The sequence below is a fragment of the Lepidochelys kempii genome, chromosome 3, assembly GCF_965140265.1.
Source record: "Lepidochelys kempii isolate rLepKem1 chromosome 3, rLepKem1.hap2, whole genome shotgun sequence".
Classification (NCBI taxonomy): domain Eukaryota; kingdom Metazoa; phylum Chordata; order Testudines; family Cheloniidae; genus Lepidochelys; species Lepidochelys kempii.
Genome location: NC_133258.1, coordinates 136075474 through 136094976, shown reverse-complemented (window position 1 = coordinate 136094976; position 19503 = coordinate 136075474). Strand labels below are relative to the sequence as shown.

The window sequence follows — 19503 nt, the reverse complement described above, 5'->3', positions numbered from 1 at the left end:
TGGTGCTAAGTTCCACACTGTGCAGACTCCTGGCCTCCATTTGCACAATAGATACATGAAATTTGGCTCCCGGAGAACTTCAGCATTGGTGGAGAAAGTTCCTTTGTCCACTTATGTCAGTCATGTCTTTTTTGCCTGAAACAAGATTCCATACAAAAAAACCCCCATAAAGACAACCAGAAAGAACAGATAAATTGCAGAGATACCATTAAAATATCACAGGGACTACATAGAAAGATGTAGAAAGAAAGCCATAGGGAGGAGACAGCAAATTAAATATGAGCTTTTAGTGCAAAGCTATTGTGAAAAGCCAGTATTATTCTTGGATGTATTTGTAAATGATTACATGTAAAGTAAGAAATATGAGTGATACTCTATTAGCCTGGTGTGGCTCCATGTGAAATATTGTATGCAGCCTTGCCCGCAACTTTTTCGGAAGACTGTAGGAGAACTAAGGAAAATACAGAGGGAATCAAAAAACAAACAAGGATAAGAGATGGAGACATATGAGGAGAGACTGAAGGAGCTACATTTATGATAATTAAAATTAGACACAGAACAGACAGTCAGCAAACAAATCTACCCCTGCTTTCTGAAATGCCGGCTACTGTCTCTTAATTGAGGTTGTACCAGATATTAAACTGATACTACATTTGGTTAGTTAAGAAAGAAGGAAATTCTTATCTTTGTTTTCTAGACTATAATATATCTAAGGACTGGAAAATTATCACAGCCAAGAAATATTTCAAGGTAATACTGTAAATGAAGGGAATTAATCACAGTCTCAGAGGATCGTAGCAGTTATACCACTGGCCTGGAGATGAAAAATGAAAAAATTATTAAAGACAAAGAAAATGCTACATTAGTAAGAGTAACTTGATGGTGGTTCACAATGCACCATACCTGCAGCTCTTGAAAAATGGCTTAGACAAGACATGAAAGGGAAATATATAGGGATCAAACTTGTAAAATACAGAGGGTGAGAGCATCAGCCTTAAAGGACTAAGTGGCCTCTATTTGTTCTTTCTGTGATTCTCTCATGTCAAAATTACTAATAAAATGACAGATGGATGTTCGTGATTGATAAAAAGAGACTGCTAGTGCTTGTGAAAGGTGCTACAGTGATCACAGGTACAACATAGATGGGGGCCTCCTAAGGTTCCTGAATCCTGACCACAAAGCAGGAAATCCCTTCCAACATCTTATAGAATCAAAGAAGATTAGGGTTGGAAGAGACCTCAGGGGGTCATCTAGTCCAACCCCCTGCTCAAAGCAGGACCAATCCCCAATTAAATCATCGCAGCCAGAGCTTTGTCAAGCCGGGCCTTAAAAACCTCTAAGGATGGAGATTCCGCCACCTCCCTAGGTAACCCATTCCAGTGCTTCACCACTCTCCTAGTGAAACAGTGTTTCCTTATATTCAACCTAGACCTCCCCCACTGCAACTTGAGACCATTGCTTCTTTTTCTGTCATCTGCCACCGCTGAGAACAGCCAAGCTCCATCCTCTTCGGAATCCCCCTTCAGGTAGTTGAAGGCTGCTATCAAATCCCCCCTCACTCTTCTCAGTCCCCCCTCACTCTGCAGACTAAATAACCCCAGTTCCCTCAGCCTCTCCTCGTAAGTCATGTGCCCAGCCCCCTAATCATTTTTGTTGCCCTCCGCTGGACTCTCTCCAATTTGTCCACATACCTTCTTATAACGAGCTAGTCTTGAAATATTTTGTATAACTTGTTCAAACCTTAACCACAAGGTAAGGGCTGAAACATAAAAATGCAAATATTAATGTATGTACTTACAAATGTAATTGGACCTTAAAATATCTAATGCTACATTAGATAAGTACTGTAATTGAATTCTTGGACATAATACAATAATGCTTTTTCAACGGGTGCATTGTCACATAGCCTTGTACTTCAGACTGGAAGTAGCTTTCTCCCATGCCACATTTCTGACTTCATTTTAATGTTTAATTCTTTCCAGACAGTTGCAAAAGAGTTAATTCTCTGCTGAATTTGGCAGCTGTCATGTGAATAAGCTATTAGTTATGCTGAATTCCTTTTTTACAACATCTCATTTCAGAAGCTTGCCAACAAAAATCTCAGGAAATCAGTTTAATCAGTGAGAAATAGTTTGTTAAAAGCTATAACATTTAAAGATTTCCCATCCTTTTTGCATGAATCCAAAATGCAGTACTTGAATAGCTTTCCTCCCTTTTCAGTATCTGACAGATTTGTTTGAAGGATTTCATATTTGAAGAACTGAATATCACCATTAGAATTAGAGTGAGTTACTGAAAATTCACAATTTAATAAGAAAAACATAACACTCTCATTACATGTGTTTCCATTTTCAACTTTTTGGAGTTTTCTTATGAATTTTATGTTTTGAATACCGAATCCAGGTCCCTGTAGCAAAGTGTGGGCTTGTATCTCAGTGGAGGGAGCAGGGGATGCAAAGTAGAAGACATTCACACCCATGTTCCACAGTCACTCCATGAAGCATACCTCCACCCACTTCCAACAATGCCAGCCAAATCTTGCTCATGTGAATGAACCTGTTATCAGCTGGGAGGAGGCATATGTCCCTGTGAATGGGGGGTGGGTGGCTGGGCAGATTTACTCAGTAGGTGCAGATGTATATAATGAAATGTTAAGCAGGGGGAAGGATAGCTCAGTGGTTTGAGCATTGGCCTGCTAAACCCAGGGTTGTGAGTTCAATCCTTGCAGGGGCCATTTAGTGATCTGGGACAAAAATTGGGGATTGGTCCTGCTTTGAGCAGGTGGTTGGACTAGATGACCTCCTGAGGTCCCTTCCAAGCCTGACATTCTATGAGTATATGCTGGATCTGTCCCACCACCAAAGATTGGCCCATTGTACTTTAACCTGGTTTCACACACATTGGGTGCTACAGAGACTTGGGCTCAAACAGTAGAGAATGCAGCAGCAGCTTTCTGATGTGGAAGGTCGAGATTAAGGAGATATCCCTCTTCTATTCATATAATCTGTCTGCAAAGTCCATATTCTTCCTTCTGAATTTAGTTTTTGAAACAAGTACTTCATTGATCTTTAAAACTAAGTCAACACCATCAGCCTGGCTCTCAGGAGCAAAATCTATAACAAACCATTACATGTACATATGTGAGAAGGAAAACCTCTTCTGCTAACATCTCAGGAGGACAGTGAATAAGAAAACAAATCAATTCCTGGCAGCTGTTTCCTATTTTTATAATCATAATTATAAACCAAAATCCTGGGTTCGAAGAGCCCCGGAATGTTAGGGTATTTGAAATCTGAACCCTGCTCTGCATCCACATTTCAAAATGACACCTGTATTTCTAGTCAGCTGAACTGAAAGCTTACATCTGAACAGTCCTGAAGGTTGGGAGGGATTGAAATATGTTTTTTGTGGCTTCTTTTCAACATCATATTCATACCAATTACTTCCCATTTCTCTTAGCTACAACTGAGTGCTAGTGAAGATACTAATTTGCCTTTATGACCGGATGAAGTTGTGGGCTAGGAGTGAAAAAGATGCAAAGTGGGATCACCACAAAGCACAGGAGAACAGTAATTTCAGCAGAAAGATGGCAGAGTGATCCTGATTGTTAAATCTGGTGTTAACTAGCAAACTCAATAAGAAAAGGCTCAAATGTTAGCAAAACCACCTTGCTTCCATTCTGAATTTCTCTTTTTATTTGTAAAGACTGTCATTACAATTGAAAAGGACTCAAAATGGACTGATGTACACATCATTGGTGCTTCATGATGGACCTGATGGACTCCCTGAATGGATATTGCTTCAGCTTTGATTTTAAAAAATGATCTAACAAGAAAATCTTTAACTCCACTATTGATCACAGGTGGCAAAAATGAAAGAAAGAGAAAAAGAAATTAAACCAAAACTACCGTTAAGTTCATAACATATACATTGTTGGCTGATGACACTGGTTCCAAATGTACAATAAAGCCCACAACACTTTATTACTATGAGTATGATTATTGTGATTGTTTTTCTCATGTTGATCAACTTGCTTTTGAAGGTTGTTGTTTTTGTTTCTTGGTTTTAAACTTGCATAATAAACATGCAATGAAATATTTCTTTTTAAAGTGTTTTTCAGACTTTCTGTTTTCATACAAAGATTTCATAAAGTTGCAGTGTTGCATCAGAGCATTACCAAAATAAGAGCAAGAGCAAAAGAGGAAGGTAAATGTGAATTTAGCTTGATGAGAATAACCTACTCTTGTCCTGAGACACGCCACTGTCTTATTAAAAAGGTGTGCACAGTCAAACCCCTCCCCCCACAACCTCACCAAAACACAAAATAAATATTAACTGGGAAGAAAGGGAGGGCACAAAGAAAAGATAAGATGTCGTCATGCACTCATCTTCTGCATAGCTCAACCCACATATAGTAAGGCACTATTTCCCCACAACTTAGTGTCCAAAACAATCCTTTACAGTGCTTTGTGAACTATATAGTTTCTTCCAGGATGATGAAATAAATAGATTGAATAAATGTCACTACCACATTATCCCACGTGTATTCTCAGAGTCAAGGGATTCATCTGGCAGTCTCATAAAATAATTGCCTCTTTGTGTGCGTGCATGTTATGTATGTGGATTTATGTGTGGGTGTATGTTTTTCCCCCCCATGAGTTGCTGTTTTAAGTTTTCATTGTTCTTTGCTCCATTGTTCTCAAAGCAAATAAACAGGAAAAAAAAACCCAGCAAAGTCAGGTAATCAGAAACACAGCTTTGGTGCTCCAAAAAGCACACAGCTTTGGAGAATCGAGAAATCAGTTATTCCCTAAAGAGCTGGGAAATGGATGGACATATTTTCAGTGGTGATCCTCATTCGTATTTAGTTGAGCTGGTCTTCATACTGTTTTCGGAAGCAGTCACCAGCAGGGAAAAACTCCCAGCACCGTTCTTGATACATTTTCCATACATAGGATTCCTGCAAGACACAGGAGATTTAAATAATTAATCTGATTCAGTGAGAGTACATTAGCCACCCATCTTTCAAAAAAGTCTACACGCTGCTCTAAATTTTCTGATTCAATTCAAAATTGATCTGCTGTATTTGAACCTACATGTGATGGAACACAGTAACAACTGAGTTCATTTTAGTTTAGGCTTTTGGATTTCTATCTCCTGGATGAAAGTATTATAGAAACACATATATGTTAGGCTAGGGAGTAGTTTAAAGAGACTCTTGAAGAGCTCAAGAATTTTGACCTTTCTGGTGAAATAAAAAATAGAGACAAAACAATTAGTTTTGCTCTTTTATGTCCAGGAGCAACTTGAAGCTCAAATACAGTTGCCTGCAATACCAAACTGTAGCTAAGGATTAGTGTTTTAATGATCCTTAACGGAACCCCAGCTGAATTTCTACATCAGCATTTCCAACATGCCTGTGTACAATGTATAAAATAATACAATGGCTTTAACGATATCAGTTTCTGGTAGAATCCATAAATGGGAGCAGTTCCCCCTAACTATAGGTTTTATCCCCACCTGTTTTAACATATAGTTCACTGTCCAAGGGCTCTAGTCTTGTCCTGATGTATAGCGCTTATGCCAAATATATCCCTACATTCATTGAATCTGGTGTATTCCACATTTTAAGGGTGACTCTTCAACTTTTGAATAATACAGTAAAAACAAAACAAGACAGCATTTTATTGTAGCAAATACCAGAGCCAGGAGGATTCAGTTGATTAGATAGCTCAGAGGCCTCTCTCATTCCCCACCTCTAAATGAAAGCATCATATAACTAACCAGACTGGAGTGATTATTGGTAGTCACTGTCTGGACTCAGTGTATACAGTGGGTCAAAACACACAATATGTAACATCAAACAATGATGATCAAACAATGCAGCAGTATTTTTCCATAACAAATATTATCAATTTACAAAACAGAGGTAAACATCCTAGTCTAGTTTAACATGTCATTGTCCAAGGACAAAACACATATTCAGAAATAGTAAAACAAGTTTATAAAATGTGCACCCAGTCAAGACTGACAGGCTGTATATAGACAGAACATGATAATAGTAGTTCAGTATATTTGTCAGATTTCAAAGAGAACAGCTTAAACAAACAGAGCAAAAATGTGCTGTATCCCTGTGGTGTACTGCAATTTGTTGCTCTGACAGCAATCTGTGTGTGTGTAGGACCTGCAACTACCAACCACTTTACCGATCACTCTTACACAGCTCTCAGTGGGAATTCCAGCTGTCTGAGCATGTCTGGCACACTTTTTTCCTGTTGACAATTGTAGCTACAAGAGGCTTCAGGAAGTGTCAAAAGGTTTGGAAGAACATTTCGAAGAGCAGTGAAGGCAAGAAAAAAAAAATCTTGGTAAAATAAATCTTTGGGGCTTCATCTTCCAAAGGGTTTACCTTTTATCTGCACCCAAAAAAGCATGTAGGCACCTACATCTGGACTCAAAATGTGAATGTTTGTATAGAAAGCAGATCTTTACATTCCAGTTTATACAATTCATGCACATAGATGCGCATTCAAAAAAGGAAAATGTGGCCTGTGAAGCAGGCCTAACAAGCATCCTTGCCAAAAATATGGCTTAATTTTGGTTGCCTTTGTGGAGGTGTAAAAGGAACGAGGGCGAGGAAAGTCTCTTCTCATCATGTGCACCTGTGCAAGATGCAACCCATGTCACAATGTTTGTCGATTTTGAACGCAAGGAAGCATTAGTGCCAACAGTGTTTCACGTAACAGGGGTGTTGTGAGGAATAATACATGCATGACTACTACAGTGAGGTGAGCTTTATAGGTATGTAGCTAGATAGGAAGACAACCCAAAGAGGGCATAGGCAGGGCTCCACCTCACAGTAGTGCAGCTGGTCAGCACTGTGGGAGAACCTATGATACACTTCCCAAAAAGAGAAGTAGGAGGAGGCTCTGAGTACACTCGCCTCAGAGGACATTCTCTCTGGCCACATCCCTCTGGTATGGTGTATCTGCTCACCATCCATGGCTGTGCCATCTAAAGCCCCTGCAGAGTCCACTGAAATTAACAAAAAATAAACGAGAGTCCGCCATTCTCATCTGTTCAAGAGTGATTTGGAGGTGGTGTGCAGCAGTGTACAGTGTCTCTGCACGGCCCCTGTGCTGGATTGTTCCTTGGGTGAGCCAGCCCTATTCTGCATGGTGGTGTTAGGGGGGAAGGGAATGGATCCACAGTCCTGCCTCCTTGCTCTCCAGGTTGGGGAGACAGAAAGTGAGCATAGGGACTAATAGGCTGAGCTGAGCGAGTGGTTAGAATTTCATTTTGGATAAAATGTTGTGAAATTTAAGAAGCTTTAGTTTTATTTGTTCTTCTCTTAAATGAATGTCATCTGCCTGAATTTCATGTGTATCTGGGTTGTGTGTCATTAATGGACACACTGTTACACATTGTACATGATGAGCAAATTCTCCTTCCCTTGCCAAATTTGTGAATGCTTATTCCAATCTAAAAGTTAGAATCCAGTTTGTTATCCTCATTAAAAGGTGCCAGCCTCACTATGATTGTCCTTATGTCTAATAAGCCTGTCTCTTATGGAAATCACCAGCTTTCAATATTGCTTATACAATACCATGAGAGACAATGGTATTTTACAGAGAAGGATGGCACTGTCCTGGCTTTGAAAAGAATACAATATAAATTACAAATGACCAAGTAAGTAATAACAATAACAAAGGAAGCAAGGAAGATAGTCAATAGGAAAAAGTCTAGTGACTCGTTATTTTAATGGGATGTACGTATCTTGTTAGTTGCAATTTTTCTTTCCTGCTTATTTTGGGGAGAAAAGTTTTAAGGGTACCAGAACAGGTGCAAAGGTGCTGAAGAGGAGGTTAACAATGAAACTCTGGCCAAAATAAATGAGTTTTAAGGAACGTTTTGAATGAGGTCACTTGTTCCACAGGGAGAGCTTCACACGATTGGTAAGAATTCTCATCTAGTTGTGCCATAGTGAACATTCCTGACTTTTATCACTAGCACGTTTTAAATAGTACTGGAGTAAACAGTGCTCACTTACCTGCCCTGTATGCTCTGTTTCATCTTTGTTAATGAGATACATCAGAAAAAATCTACAGACAAAGGTATTTTCATCAGAAACAAGCACAGGGAAAGATCAGAAAACCAAGGTCAAATACAGATGGATGTTTACCATTATATTTTATAGAATAAGAATAATTCTGTTAATGGATATACAATATACGCATGCCATTTAGAATTTTAGATATGTATTAAACCACATACAATCTCAACACTTCTGAGGTTCACTCATCATTCATTTTTACAAGCTGATTACAATTAATAATGGATGACCCTCAAAAGAGTAAGAGATTCAGGTTTGGTTTACTATAACCATACAGCAGTTATGATGCTTAGATGAAGCTTTCCCAATGCTTCTAATATGAAAATTATTACTGCATTTTCTTGTCCCAGACCAGGGAATTAGGGCCTTACTGTACACACTTATGCTGGTGAATAGTCAAGCATTATTCAAGATGATTAAGGGTTTCAGAATCAGTTTATTAAACAGTTTATTAAAGAGGGTGCTTTATTAGACCTTGTGGTTCAAACTAGTCAATACAGATAAAAATCTGACAGCAGAATATAACCCTGTGGTTTTATTAATACTCTAGGCTTGATGCTTTGGCATATTTACACACAAGTTGATGATCTCATTTTTATATTAAATCCATTTCTCTAGACATGACATCTCTCTCTCTAAAATATAAACAAAGCACGACCACTAATTTTGGGTGCCCAATTTGAGGTACCTAGGACCTGATTTTTCAGAGTACTTAGCATTAGATAGAACTTTATATATTTAAATGCAGCTTCCATTGACTTTAGTTGCAGCTGTAAGAACCAAGCACTTCTGTCTCAAGTTGGGTATCCAGACATAGGCGCCGACTCTGTGGGTGCTGCGGGGCTGGAGCACTCACAGGGAAAACTTAGCGGGTGTTCTGCCCCCACCGGCAGCCAAGCTCCCCCCGCCCCCACCCCCTCCTTCTCCAAGCACACCGCATCCCTGCTCCTCCCTCTCCCAGCACTTCCCGCCCACTGCCTAACAGCTGTTTGGCAGCGCTTAGGACTTTCCAGGAGGGAGGGGGAGTGGGGATGCGGCACGCTAGGGGGAGGAGGCGGTAAAAAGGTGGGGCAGGGACTTGTGGGAAGCGGGTGGAATTGGGCCGGGGCGAGAGTGGTGCAGGGGCAGCCAGGGGCAGGGACAAGCACCCTCCGGGCAGAGGAGAAGTTGGTGCCTCTGCATCCAGATAATCAACAATACACAATTAGTGACCACTTGTGAAAAAATTAGTTCAAATGGCTTGATTAGCACCACACAGGAACTCTATAGCATAGACAGTGATAGAATCCAGTTCTCCAGGGCTGCATTCCCTGCCTTAACTGTGAGGCTGTCCTGTTTATTCTAGCTGTTCCCTGCTTCATTTGCTATACACCTTCCAGTTTCTGCAACAAGTAACAGTTTCTTTCACTACACAGTGCTAATTCATTCCCAGAGCAGGGCTCATCCTGTGCACTGAATGAGATAGAGGGCCCATGGAATAAATACTGTGCAATCATGCAATTAAAGACTGCATCATAATACATATGCATAGTGGGGCTGAATTAAGGTTGCACAGGCAACCTTTAAACTGGCATTTCCTATCACAATGAGAAAAATGGAAAGGAATCTTTCTCTGTATCTCTCTTGTTCACTCATACAGCATGAGTGCATATAAAATCTATACAGTGGTCTTTCTCCCTTATTTTGTGGGACTGATTAGTTAGTTGCAAGGGCTGATGGAAGTAATGAGTTATCGAAGAGTTCGTAGTTCTGTACTTACAGATAATTGGCCAAGTTGTGCTCCTGCAGGGTGTGTGTTTCAAAGCCATGGGGCACTGTGTCAAAGTAGTCATTGCCTATCCCACAGACAAAGCATTTGGTCTAAAAAAAAATCCAGAAAATATACACGTTGTTGAAACGCTCTATAAGAGTGCTAGCTTCTTTGGAAAAAATACCCAATAAGCACACAACAATTTATTTGGAAATTCTGAAACATGAAGTATAATGTGTGCTTAATAAAGACTTTTGCTTTAAGTACTCAGCCTGAGCCTCAGCCAAGCACATGAACAGAAATGTAATTGCTGTCACAATCACTTCTTGATGTTTGGTAAAAAATCTTTGGCATCAACAACTGAATGGGAATAGATTGGGAGAAAGGATGGCATGAATTAATCAAGGCTGAAAAGCAATTTTTCCTTCTTATTCTCTCCAGGCTACCTAAACGAATATAAGAGTCACTGTAGTCCACAGCAATCTTTACCTCAAAGGCAGTTATGTTTACCCAGCTGAAACTGAATACACCCTCAGTTGAGATTACAGAACACAGCAGGTACCTGATACCCTTCTGGACTCTGACAGTCAGATTTTAACAAGAAAATGGGAACTCTGCAGGAACAGAATACTTTCACTTAGGATATCCAAAGAAAATACACAAGTGAGATTAACCATAACAGGGGACTGGACAAGGTGACCGCTTCCAGTCCTATGGTTCGTAACCTGGTTTCATTAATGCTGAACATTGGGAACCTCCAAGCTAAACTCAAAAGGCCTTCACCAACCACTGAGGTTAGTTTTGTTCTATTCAGGCACAGCTGACAAAGTTAAAATAAAATAAAATCCTTAGCATTAACATAAAAAGACACATGAAAATAAATTGGTAAGGGTTTTGGTTAGTTTTGTTAGTTTATCACCTATAAAGAGCCAGACGTACCAAAGAGCCAACTGAAATTGCAGGTAGTGGACAAATAGGTCTAAATTTGTCCAGAGCAGAATATCAGTTTTGATGAACTGTGACTGTGTCCTGTGTGATTCTAACTAGTAGTGCCAAAGTGCAGTCAAAGATCTCTCTCTCTACTGTACCCCTTTCACAGTCAGAAATGGGCAACAGTGAACACTATTCTGTAACCTGGCTGTTAGCAGAGCACATTGATTAAAAGGAATGGTACTAAGACTCTTCTACTGAATGCTACAGAATTGTTTATGTAGGCTTGTATATGATATAGTAATATCTTTGCTCTAAGTCCATATTTGAAAAGTCAATCCGTCGAAAAGTCAGCCATGGAAAGTCATCTCAGCAGACCAGACTCTCAGTTTTATTTGTGTGACTTCAGTATAGTTTCCCTTAGGTGTAACGGAGGGCAGAATCTTGGCCAGCATGCTGTTTGATACCGAACCCTTTGCATACTGCATACTTTCCTGTCAGTTTAAAATTACTCTCTGCATTTGGATAACGAATGGACATTCCAGCAACCAGCACTTTACTTAAGTATGCTATGGTGCAGCAACTAGGAGCTTATAATTTCTTACCTCCATGTCTTCTTTAACTTGTTCTTGTTGGTCTCTTAATTCTCCAAAAGCATCAATAATTAAACCTGGTGTTTAAATAAAAATGATACTTAACATTCAAGAGTACAATATGGCGAAATGTGCATACCCGTGGAAACCAAGGTTGAGCTCGGACGGAGAAAGATCAAATGGGAAGTTGTCTCCTGAAGTAGCAGAAACCTTCATATATTTTGAAAATCACTCTAGTGTCTAAATATGTGAAACAAAGCTGACTACACAAAAAGGAAATGAGTCCCTTCAACTAGGCTGGCAGAGATTTTGTAAAATACTTTTTAATTGGGTGCTATGGGACAAGTGGATTCCTGTTTTATATGTACAGCCCTAGCCTTTTCTTTTATAGAGTAGGTAAAAGGTAGACACACATTTGTAGGGTCATGGAGTCTTTATTAAAAAAAACCCCACTAAACCCACTAAGGATACTACTATATACTTAGTAGAGTTCATAGCTTTATTATATGAATACCAAATATGAGAGATGGCCAGGGGCTATGTGCATCCTGCAGCTCCTGCGCTCACTATGCTTGTCGCTTAGTAATGGAATTCCATTAACAGAGCTCCGAAGAAGTAATGGGCCATGTCTTAGAGAAACAGAAAGGGAAAAAAATCCTAGGGTCAGAGGCCTATATTATAAATACAAAGGGCCCGATTCTTCCCTCACTTGCACTGGAATAAATCAGACCAATGCCACTTAAGTTAATGGAGTTTCCTGCTGTACAATTTGTGAAAGTGAGATAAGAATTAGGCTCAGGTTTTACAGTTAAGACCTGTCAACATATATTCAGTTAGTCACAAACAGGGAAACCAAACTGGAAAAGCAAACAGCATGAGATACACTGCCTGAGGATATCAGAACATGGAATTCTGTTTTTTACAAATGCCATTTAAAAACAAAAGTTTGCTTGAATCCTTGAGGCAACACATCAGAATTGTAAACAATTTGCCACACAGCTGGGAACCCTTATCTAAACACACCTATAAGAAACTGGGAAGTATCCTCTCAGAGCAAAACTCATCATCTAACTAAATGTTAGCTGGTACAAGGCAATCGAAGATCATTATTTATAAAAGCAGTGAAACCATCAAAGTCTTGGCTTGTGTTACTCCAAAAGGATGTATTTGTTGATTTGAATTTTTACAAACTGGAACTATAATAAAAGAATATCCTCTCCAATTCTCTGGGCATCCTTGACAATTTTGCACCACCACACCTTCTCTGGTACTTTTAGCCTGAACCAGCTAGGTTAAAATTAGCATGGGTATGCCTACACAAGCTGCAATCACACCTTGATTGCATAGACACATTGTAAACAAACAAAAATCTTTTAAATCTCCTAGAACAATACCCCAGCATCAGCATAAATACAATAAAAAATAAATAAAGTCTCCAGAGTACCAAAGCATCACAACTAGCTCTACCCAACCCTCCATCTCCTCACGGCAAAAAAGGAAAAGTGGGTCTTGCAGAGTGCTCTGAAGGCTGACAAATTCAGGTTGTTATGGACTTGAGGGAAAGCAAATTCCAAAGATCCAGAGCCCTGTCAGCCACCTCCTCTCTTATAATGATTGGGCTTATGCTCGGGCATCTCCACTGACTACCTTGGGATAGTTTGCCACTTGGAGAAAGAAAGTCTCTGAGGTAGGTAGGTCGCAGGCCACTTTGGGCTTATAGGTCAAAACCAACCATCTTAAAATCCAGTAACCAACAGTCAGCCAGTGCAGATCATGGGGTACAGGTTTCCAGCTGAGTCTCAATCTACACCCTATTCTCTCTCAAATAATGAATAAGGCAATGACATCTCCATCTGGGACAGTTTAAATGGAGATATAAAGCTACATGTCATCAGCACACTGAAGACATTGCAACCTATGCCTCCTCACTAACCTTTCCAAAGGCCTCATGTAAACAATGAACAAAAGAGCCGACAAGATGGAAACGGGGAATTTCCCATTGGAGAATGCCCTCAGGCAAAGAATTGTCCAACATGTATGAGCAAATCAACCTGACAAAATGACAGATAGCACTATACTATGTAGCCTTAATTGCAACATCCTGCCTCCCAGAACCCAACTATTTTGGTTGTATGGCAAATCCTTCAACTAATGATCTCAGTACGTTCATTCTAACAGGCACGCATGTTCATCTCTTCCCATCTGATATTGCTTTTTTAAAAGGTAAGCTTAGCCTTCACAAGAGACAATGGTGAAAAAACAGTTACCTACCCATAACTGCTGTTCTCCAAGATGTGATGCAGATGTGTATTCTACTTAGGTGTGTGCACACCCAGTGCAGCAGAGCCAGAGAACTTTGCCTGGCACTCATGACCTGTCCCCTTAGCCCTTCGTCTGGCCATATGAGTGGCCTGACCCTCTCAATTCCTTCACACTAAACGTCAGAACTACAGACTCCGATGCAGAGGGGATAGAAGGTGGATTGTGGAATACATGTCTGTGCCACATCTTGAAAAACAACAGTTACAAGTAGGTAGCCTTTTTTTCTTCTTCAAGCAGATGCAGCCATGTAATTCCAGTTAGGTAATTTACACACACTACTTGTAGGAGGTGGGGCTCTGATTCTCTTTTAACAAGGGCTGCAGGACTGCCTTCCCAAAGTTTCCATCTGATCTGGATGCAGCAGTAATGGCACAGTGGCTTTTAAAAGTACATACAGAAGACCAAGTGGCAGCCCTGCAAATGTCCAATATTGAAATGCCATTGATATTCCCTGGGCTCTTGTGGAATGAGTAGACATAGTCTGGGCTACTTCGTATGTTGTCAGGAAACAAGAATGTATCCACCTGGAGCTCATCTGTGAAGAAACTATGTGACCCTTCATTCAGTCTGCATATGAAACAAATGAGATGAGAAACAGAAATGTTTGGTTTTACCCAGATAAAAAGCTAAATATCACCTGACATCCCGTGTGTGAGATGTTGTTCCTCTGGGGCTGAATGGGGCTTAGGGACGAACACTGGTAAATATAAGCTCGGTTCAACTGAAACTGGGAAACCACCTTGGATGAAAACTTAGGATGCAGCATCAGGGTTACTTTGTCTTTAGAAAACTGCATGTAAGGGTGCTCCATTGTCAAAGCCTGCAACTCACGCACCCTCCTTGCAGACGTTATCGCTACAAGGAAGGCAGTTTTCTGACACAAAGGGAGAAAGAAGAAGTTGCCAAAGGCTTGACAGGAGGTCTCATAAGGGCCGCTAAGACAGTATTAAGGCCCCATGCAAAGGAATCATTCTTTAAATAGTGGGTAGAGACAAGTGATTCCTTTCAAGAATCTCACTGCCATGGGGTTTGGAAACACTGACTTCCCATGGATTGACAGATAAAACACTGAAATTGCTGCCAGGTGGGCTCTCAATGAACTAAGTGCAAGACCAGAAGACTGAAGATGTAACAGGTACTCCAAGGTTTCCTGGATACAATCCAACTTCAGTTCAACTCCCTAGGCTCATGATCATACCAAAAACCGCTTCCAATTGGCTGAATAGGTCACTCTGGTGGAGGGCTTCTTACTAGTTAGCAAGACTTGCCTGACTGCTCTGAAGATAGTTCTTCCTCCTCGTTAACCATGCAGCATCCACTCTGTGAGATGCAGGGAGCTGAGCATTGGGTGCAAAATCTGACTGTGCTGCAGAGTCCGGAGGTTGGAAAGAAGGAATATAGGAGGCTAAACTAATGACGCAATATTGTCTCGGTCATGCTAGAGCAATGATAAAGAGCTTGGTGTGGTCCAATTTCATCTTGAGAATGACCCACGGGATGATCAGGATTGGAGAAAAAGTATATAGGGGTGCTGATTCCCAGCTCAGGTGAAAAATATTGGTCAAGGAGCCCAGACTGAAACCCCCTCAGGAGCAAAAGAGCTAGCATTTCTTATTGTTTCTTGTGGCAAACAGGTAGATTGTCAGAATGCCCCAAACTGCAAAAACGAACCACCTGATGCTGGGGTTCAGAGACCATTTGCGCTTCAGTGAGAAATCTCTGCCTAGGTGATCTGCCGGGTGATCCCAGGTAAGTGGTCAGCAACGGGAGTAATGTTTCCTCAGTGAAAAACTGCCAGAGTTTGATGACCTCCTGACACAGCATGTTGGAGTGTTCTCCCCCCGTCTTGTCACATAATACATTGCAGTGGTATTGTTGGCAAGGATGTGCACCACCCAGTCCCTGATGAGATCTTGAAGAGCCTGTAGATGGCATGTAGCTCCAGGACATTGCAGATGGCATGAAGTTCCAGGACATAGATATGCCGAAAAGCTTCCTGTTGTGACCACTGCCCTTGAACTTTCCAAGATGAACTCCCCAACGTATTAAGGAGGCATTGGTGACAACAGTCTTGGTCATTGGGGACCAAGCGAAGGGAATGCCCTGGCACACATTGCCCTGAACCACCCACTATCATAAGACATCTGCCGATCCTGGATCAAGTCAGACTAGTCTGTCCAAGCGATGACGATTCAGATGATAGACCAACTTCAGCCACATTTGAAGAGAGTGAAAGTGCATTCTGGCAAATTGGACTACCTGTGTGCATGCAACCAGATGACCTAGTAACCTCAGGCATGCATGGGCTGAGGTTGAGGGTTGAGACTGCAGTTTCAGACATAGGTGGCAAATAGTGTAGAATTAGTCAGTCAGCAGAAATGCTCTTGAACTTGCAGAGTCTACCAGGGTCCCAAAGAACTCAATTCTTTGAGTTGGAACCAATGTTAATTACCCATTGTTTAGGATGAAACATAGACAATCAAGAAAATGTAGCATGAAGCGAACATGAGAGAGGATTTCTTCCCTGGACCTGCTCTCAGGAATTAATAGTTCATATGTGGGAAGATATGAATGCCCTCTTCCTGAGATATGTTGTCACTACAATCATGTATTTAATAAAAATCCAGGGAGTAGAGGACAGACCAAAAGGGAGCGTGGTGTACTTACAATGACAGTTTGCCATGACAAACTGGAGAAACCTCCTGTGACTCAGAAGAATTGCTACATGGAAATAAGCATTCAGAAGGTCTAGAACAGCAAACCAGTCATTATGATTTAAGGCAGGGAAGATAGTTGATAGGGTAACCACACAGAATCTCACATATCTGATGTATTTGTAGAGATCATGGAGGTCAAGGATAGGTCTCAACCCTCCTTTGGGCTTGGGGATCAGGAAACATCAGGACTAGAATCTCTGTCCCCGATGCTGTAGGGGGATCTGTTCTACAGCTCCATGCACCAGAAGAGACTGGACCTGCTTGAGGACCAGTGTCTTCTGAGAGGTGTCCCTGAAGAAGGATGGATTACGGGGTGGGGAGGAGGGATGGAGAGGAACTATATGGCATATCCCAACCTGATGGCGCTTAGGACCCAGATGTCTGTGGTATTCGAGTCCTAATATGGGACCAGCATTGGGAATGAAGAGGAACTGAGGATCAGCACGGGTGGTATTGAATGAGACACACTCCCATTTGGTACTGAGGCTAAGTTGGTATGAAGTTCAATGAAGGGATCTGCCACCAAGACAATGATGGTGCTGAAGTATGCATCAGTGTCTACAGGGCCTTCAGTGCCAGGCCCAGTGTTGGCCTCCATTAAACGATCTGAGGCCTGGGCAGCTCTGTGACACAGCCAGGAGATGCCAAGAGCACAACAGAGGATGAGGCAGTAGAAGTGATGGCACCAGAGCGCTCATGAATCAGTGGAGAGTCTGGGATTGAGAGCAAAGCAGGTCTGATGCCACCCAGTATGCTGCTCGCATGGAAACAGTCACTGCTAGTATCAACATCATGGATACTGCACTCAACAGATGCCCCATGGCCGAAACCAGAGTTGATGGTACAGGCTCTCACTGATTTCAGTCCAATACCAGGGAGAAGTTGGATAGACCTGCTCCATTCCACATGCCAGAGGGAGTATGGTGCAGGTCATCACTCCTCTTAGGAAATGAGGAGGAGTCTCCCCAAGCCCTGGAATGATCCCAGTTCATTTTATCAGACCCCTTCCTCACTGTACCAAAGGAGAGTGAATGACCTCTCTTCCTCTTGAGGGAAGTGCCAGAGCCCGAACACGGAATGGAATCGCTTGTCAGATCCAAAAGTGACCACTTATCAGATAAAAAGATGAAGGTCTCAGAGCTGAAGCAGTCTTCACGGTCTGCTCTACCAGGTGCCAATTCAGCTGCAAGTCTCTCGCCACCAGAGTCCTTTTTGTGAATGACTTGCAGATGGATCATAACTCTCTAATAGCTTAGATATATGATTATATTATATAATATGATTATATTAGCTTTAGATAAGCTATTACCAGCAGGAAAGTGGGGTGGGGAAGAGAGAAAACCTTTTGTAGTGGTAAACACCCATTTTTTCATGGTTTGTGTGTATAAAAAGATTTTCTGTACTTTCCACAGTATGCATCCGATGAAGTGAGCTGTGGCTCACGAAAGCTTATGCTCAAATAAATTGGTTAGTCTCTAAGGTGCCACAAGTACTCCTTTTCTTTTTGCGAATACAGACTAACACAGCTGCTACTCTGAAACTCTCTAATGTTTTCTTCACTGAGACACAATAAATAGCTTGCATGGGGATCACTATTGGAGATGGTTCCCTCCCACGATGGACAATGCTTGAACCCGGCTGACGGCGCATCACAGGGCAGCTAACTACTCTAACTAAAACTTGTACTAACATGAAATTTAACCAAAGAAAAAGTTCTCAGAAATGGAGAACAAAAATCTGAGGTGAAGACACTGCAAAGAGCTCCAAATCTAGCCATGGGTAGTAAGAAGAAACTTATTGAATGGGTCAGAGGGCACTGCCCTTATATGGCCAGGGGAGGGCTAGCACTGCCAATACAGATACTGCTGGGCAAATTTCTCCAGCTCCGGTGCACTGGGTGCACCCATGCCTAAGCAGAATACACAGTTGCATCTACTCAAAGAATGTAAGTGATAGGATTCTTACTGAAAATTTGACAAAAAACAAGTATTGGATATTAAAAGCCTTGATTTTGTATTCCTTTTACGGGAGAGACTCTGTCTTCATTGGAAAAAGATTGAAAGGCTTGTTTACTATGGGCCAAACACTCCCCTTTGTTCTTCAAAAGGCACATAGAAGGAGGGCAGAACTATTGCCTCTGCTGCTCCTCCATATCTTCTCTTCTGTTGTATTGAACTTCTGTACTGCACTCACTGTGCTAGTATATGAGTGCCTTGAAAGTGGGACAACTCATGGAACGGATCCAGAAGGGATAAGGGCCAAAATGGATTGGAGGTCAAGCTATACTGGAGAGAACCTCAAGAGTCAGTAGTCTTTTGCACTACAGGATCCTGCCTACATGCATCTCCTCCTTCATATCTGTGGCAGTGATATGCGGTACACCCATCTTGGATATGTGGCCCCATTCTCTGAAGAGAAAAGCCACGATGGAGGAGCTAGTATTGCTCTTAGTGGCAATAATGCATTGTGATTAAAGCACTGTAACTTGCCACAGACTTAAAGAGAAGCATGTCCCATTGTGATTGTACCTCAAAATGACACCCTGTACCTACATATTCACCACGGCTATGTGACTATGGTATGTTTTGTCCAAACTATGCCTTGTGAGGTATCATTTGAGAAGTCATGATCCATTGAATATTACTATCCTATTGAATTGTATGTACTACCATGGTATGTGAAATTATGAAGTTTGCTATATGGTTGTTATTGAAATATATTGTGAGTCTGGGAGATGCCTACAACTAGCCTTCAAGTGGCAACAAAGGAACAACTAACATCTCCAAGACAGATTAACATTAGGACTAGCCAGTCATGTATTGAAGGCCCATTATAAAGAATCCACTCTCCCAGTGAACCCCTCCTGAACCACGTAGACAATGCAGGCCCAGTGTCTCAGCAGGGTATCTAGAACACATGATCCCTGACTCCATGTTTTAGACAGTATATTTCCATTTACATTGATTGGGGGTTATAAATTGGAGATTGTGACATCAGCCCCGGGCCTCTCTCTTCCCCCACCTACTCTGAAGACAAAAAGAACATTTGAAAGAAAAGACTTTGAACTGGGGAGATTGG

The 19503-nt window shown here is 41.4% G+C and overlaps 1 protein-coding gene across 16 annotated transcripts in view; it reads right to left on the bottom strand.

Annotated features, from left to right (window-relative positions):
- Nucleotides 1-3652: 3652 nt before the first annotated feature.
- RYR2 (ryanodine receptor 2) overlaps nt 3653-19503 on the bottom strand; it is a 709125-nt gene continuing 693274 nt past the window's right edge. For all 16 annotated transcript variants that reach the window (XM_073338185.1, XM_073338183.1, XM_073338188.1 and 13 more), the window contains 4 exons: nt 11399-11463; nt 9873-9973; nt 8051-8102; nt 3653-4960 (listed from right to left, as the gene is read on the bottom strand). In XM_073338185.1, the coding sequence (XP_073194286.1) occupies nt 4865-4960; nt 8051-8102; nt 9873-9973; nt 11399-11463 (314 nt within the window). In that variant the 3' untranslated portion in view covers nt 3653-4864. The remainder of the gene's footprint in view (nt 4961-8050; nt 8103-9872; nt 9974-11398; nt 11464-19503) is intronic.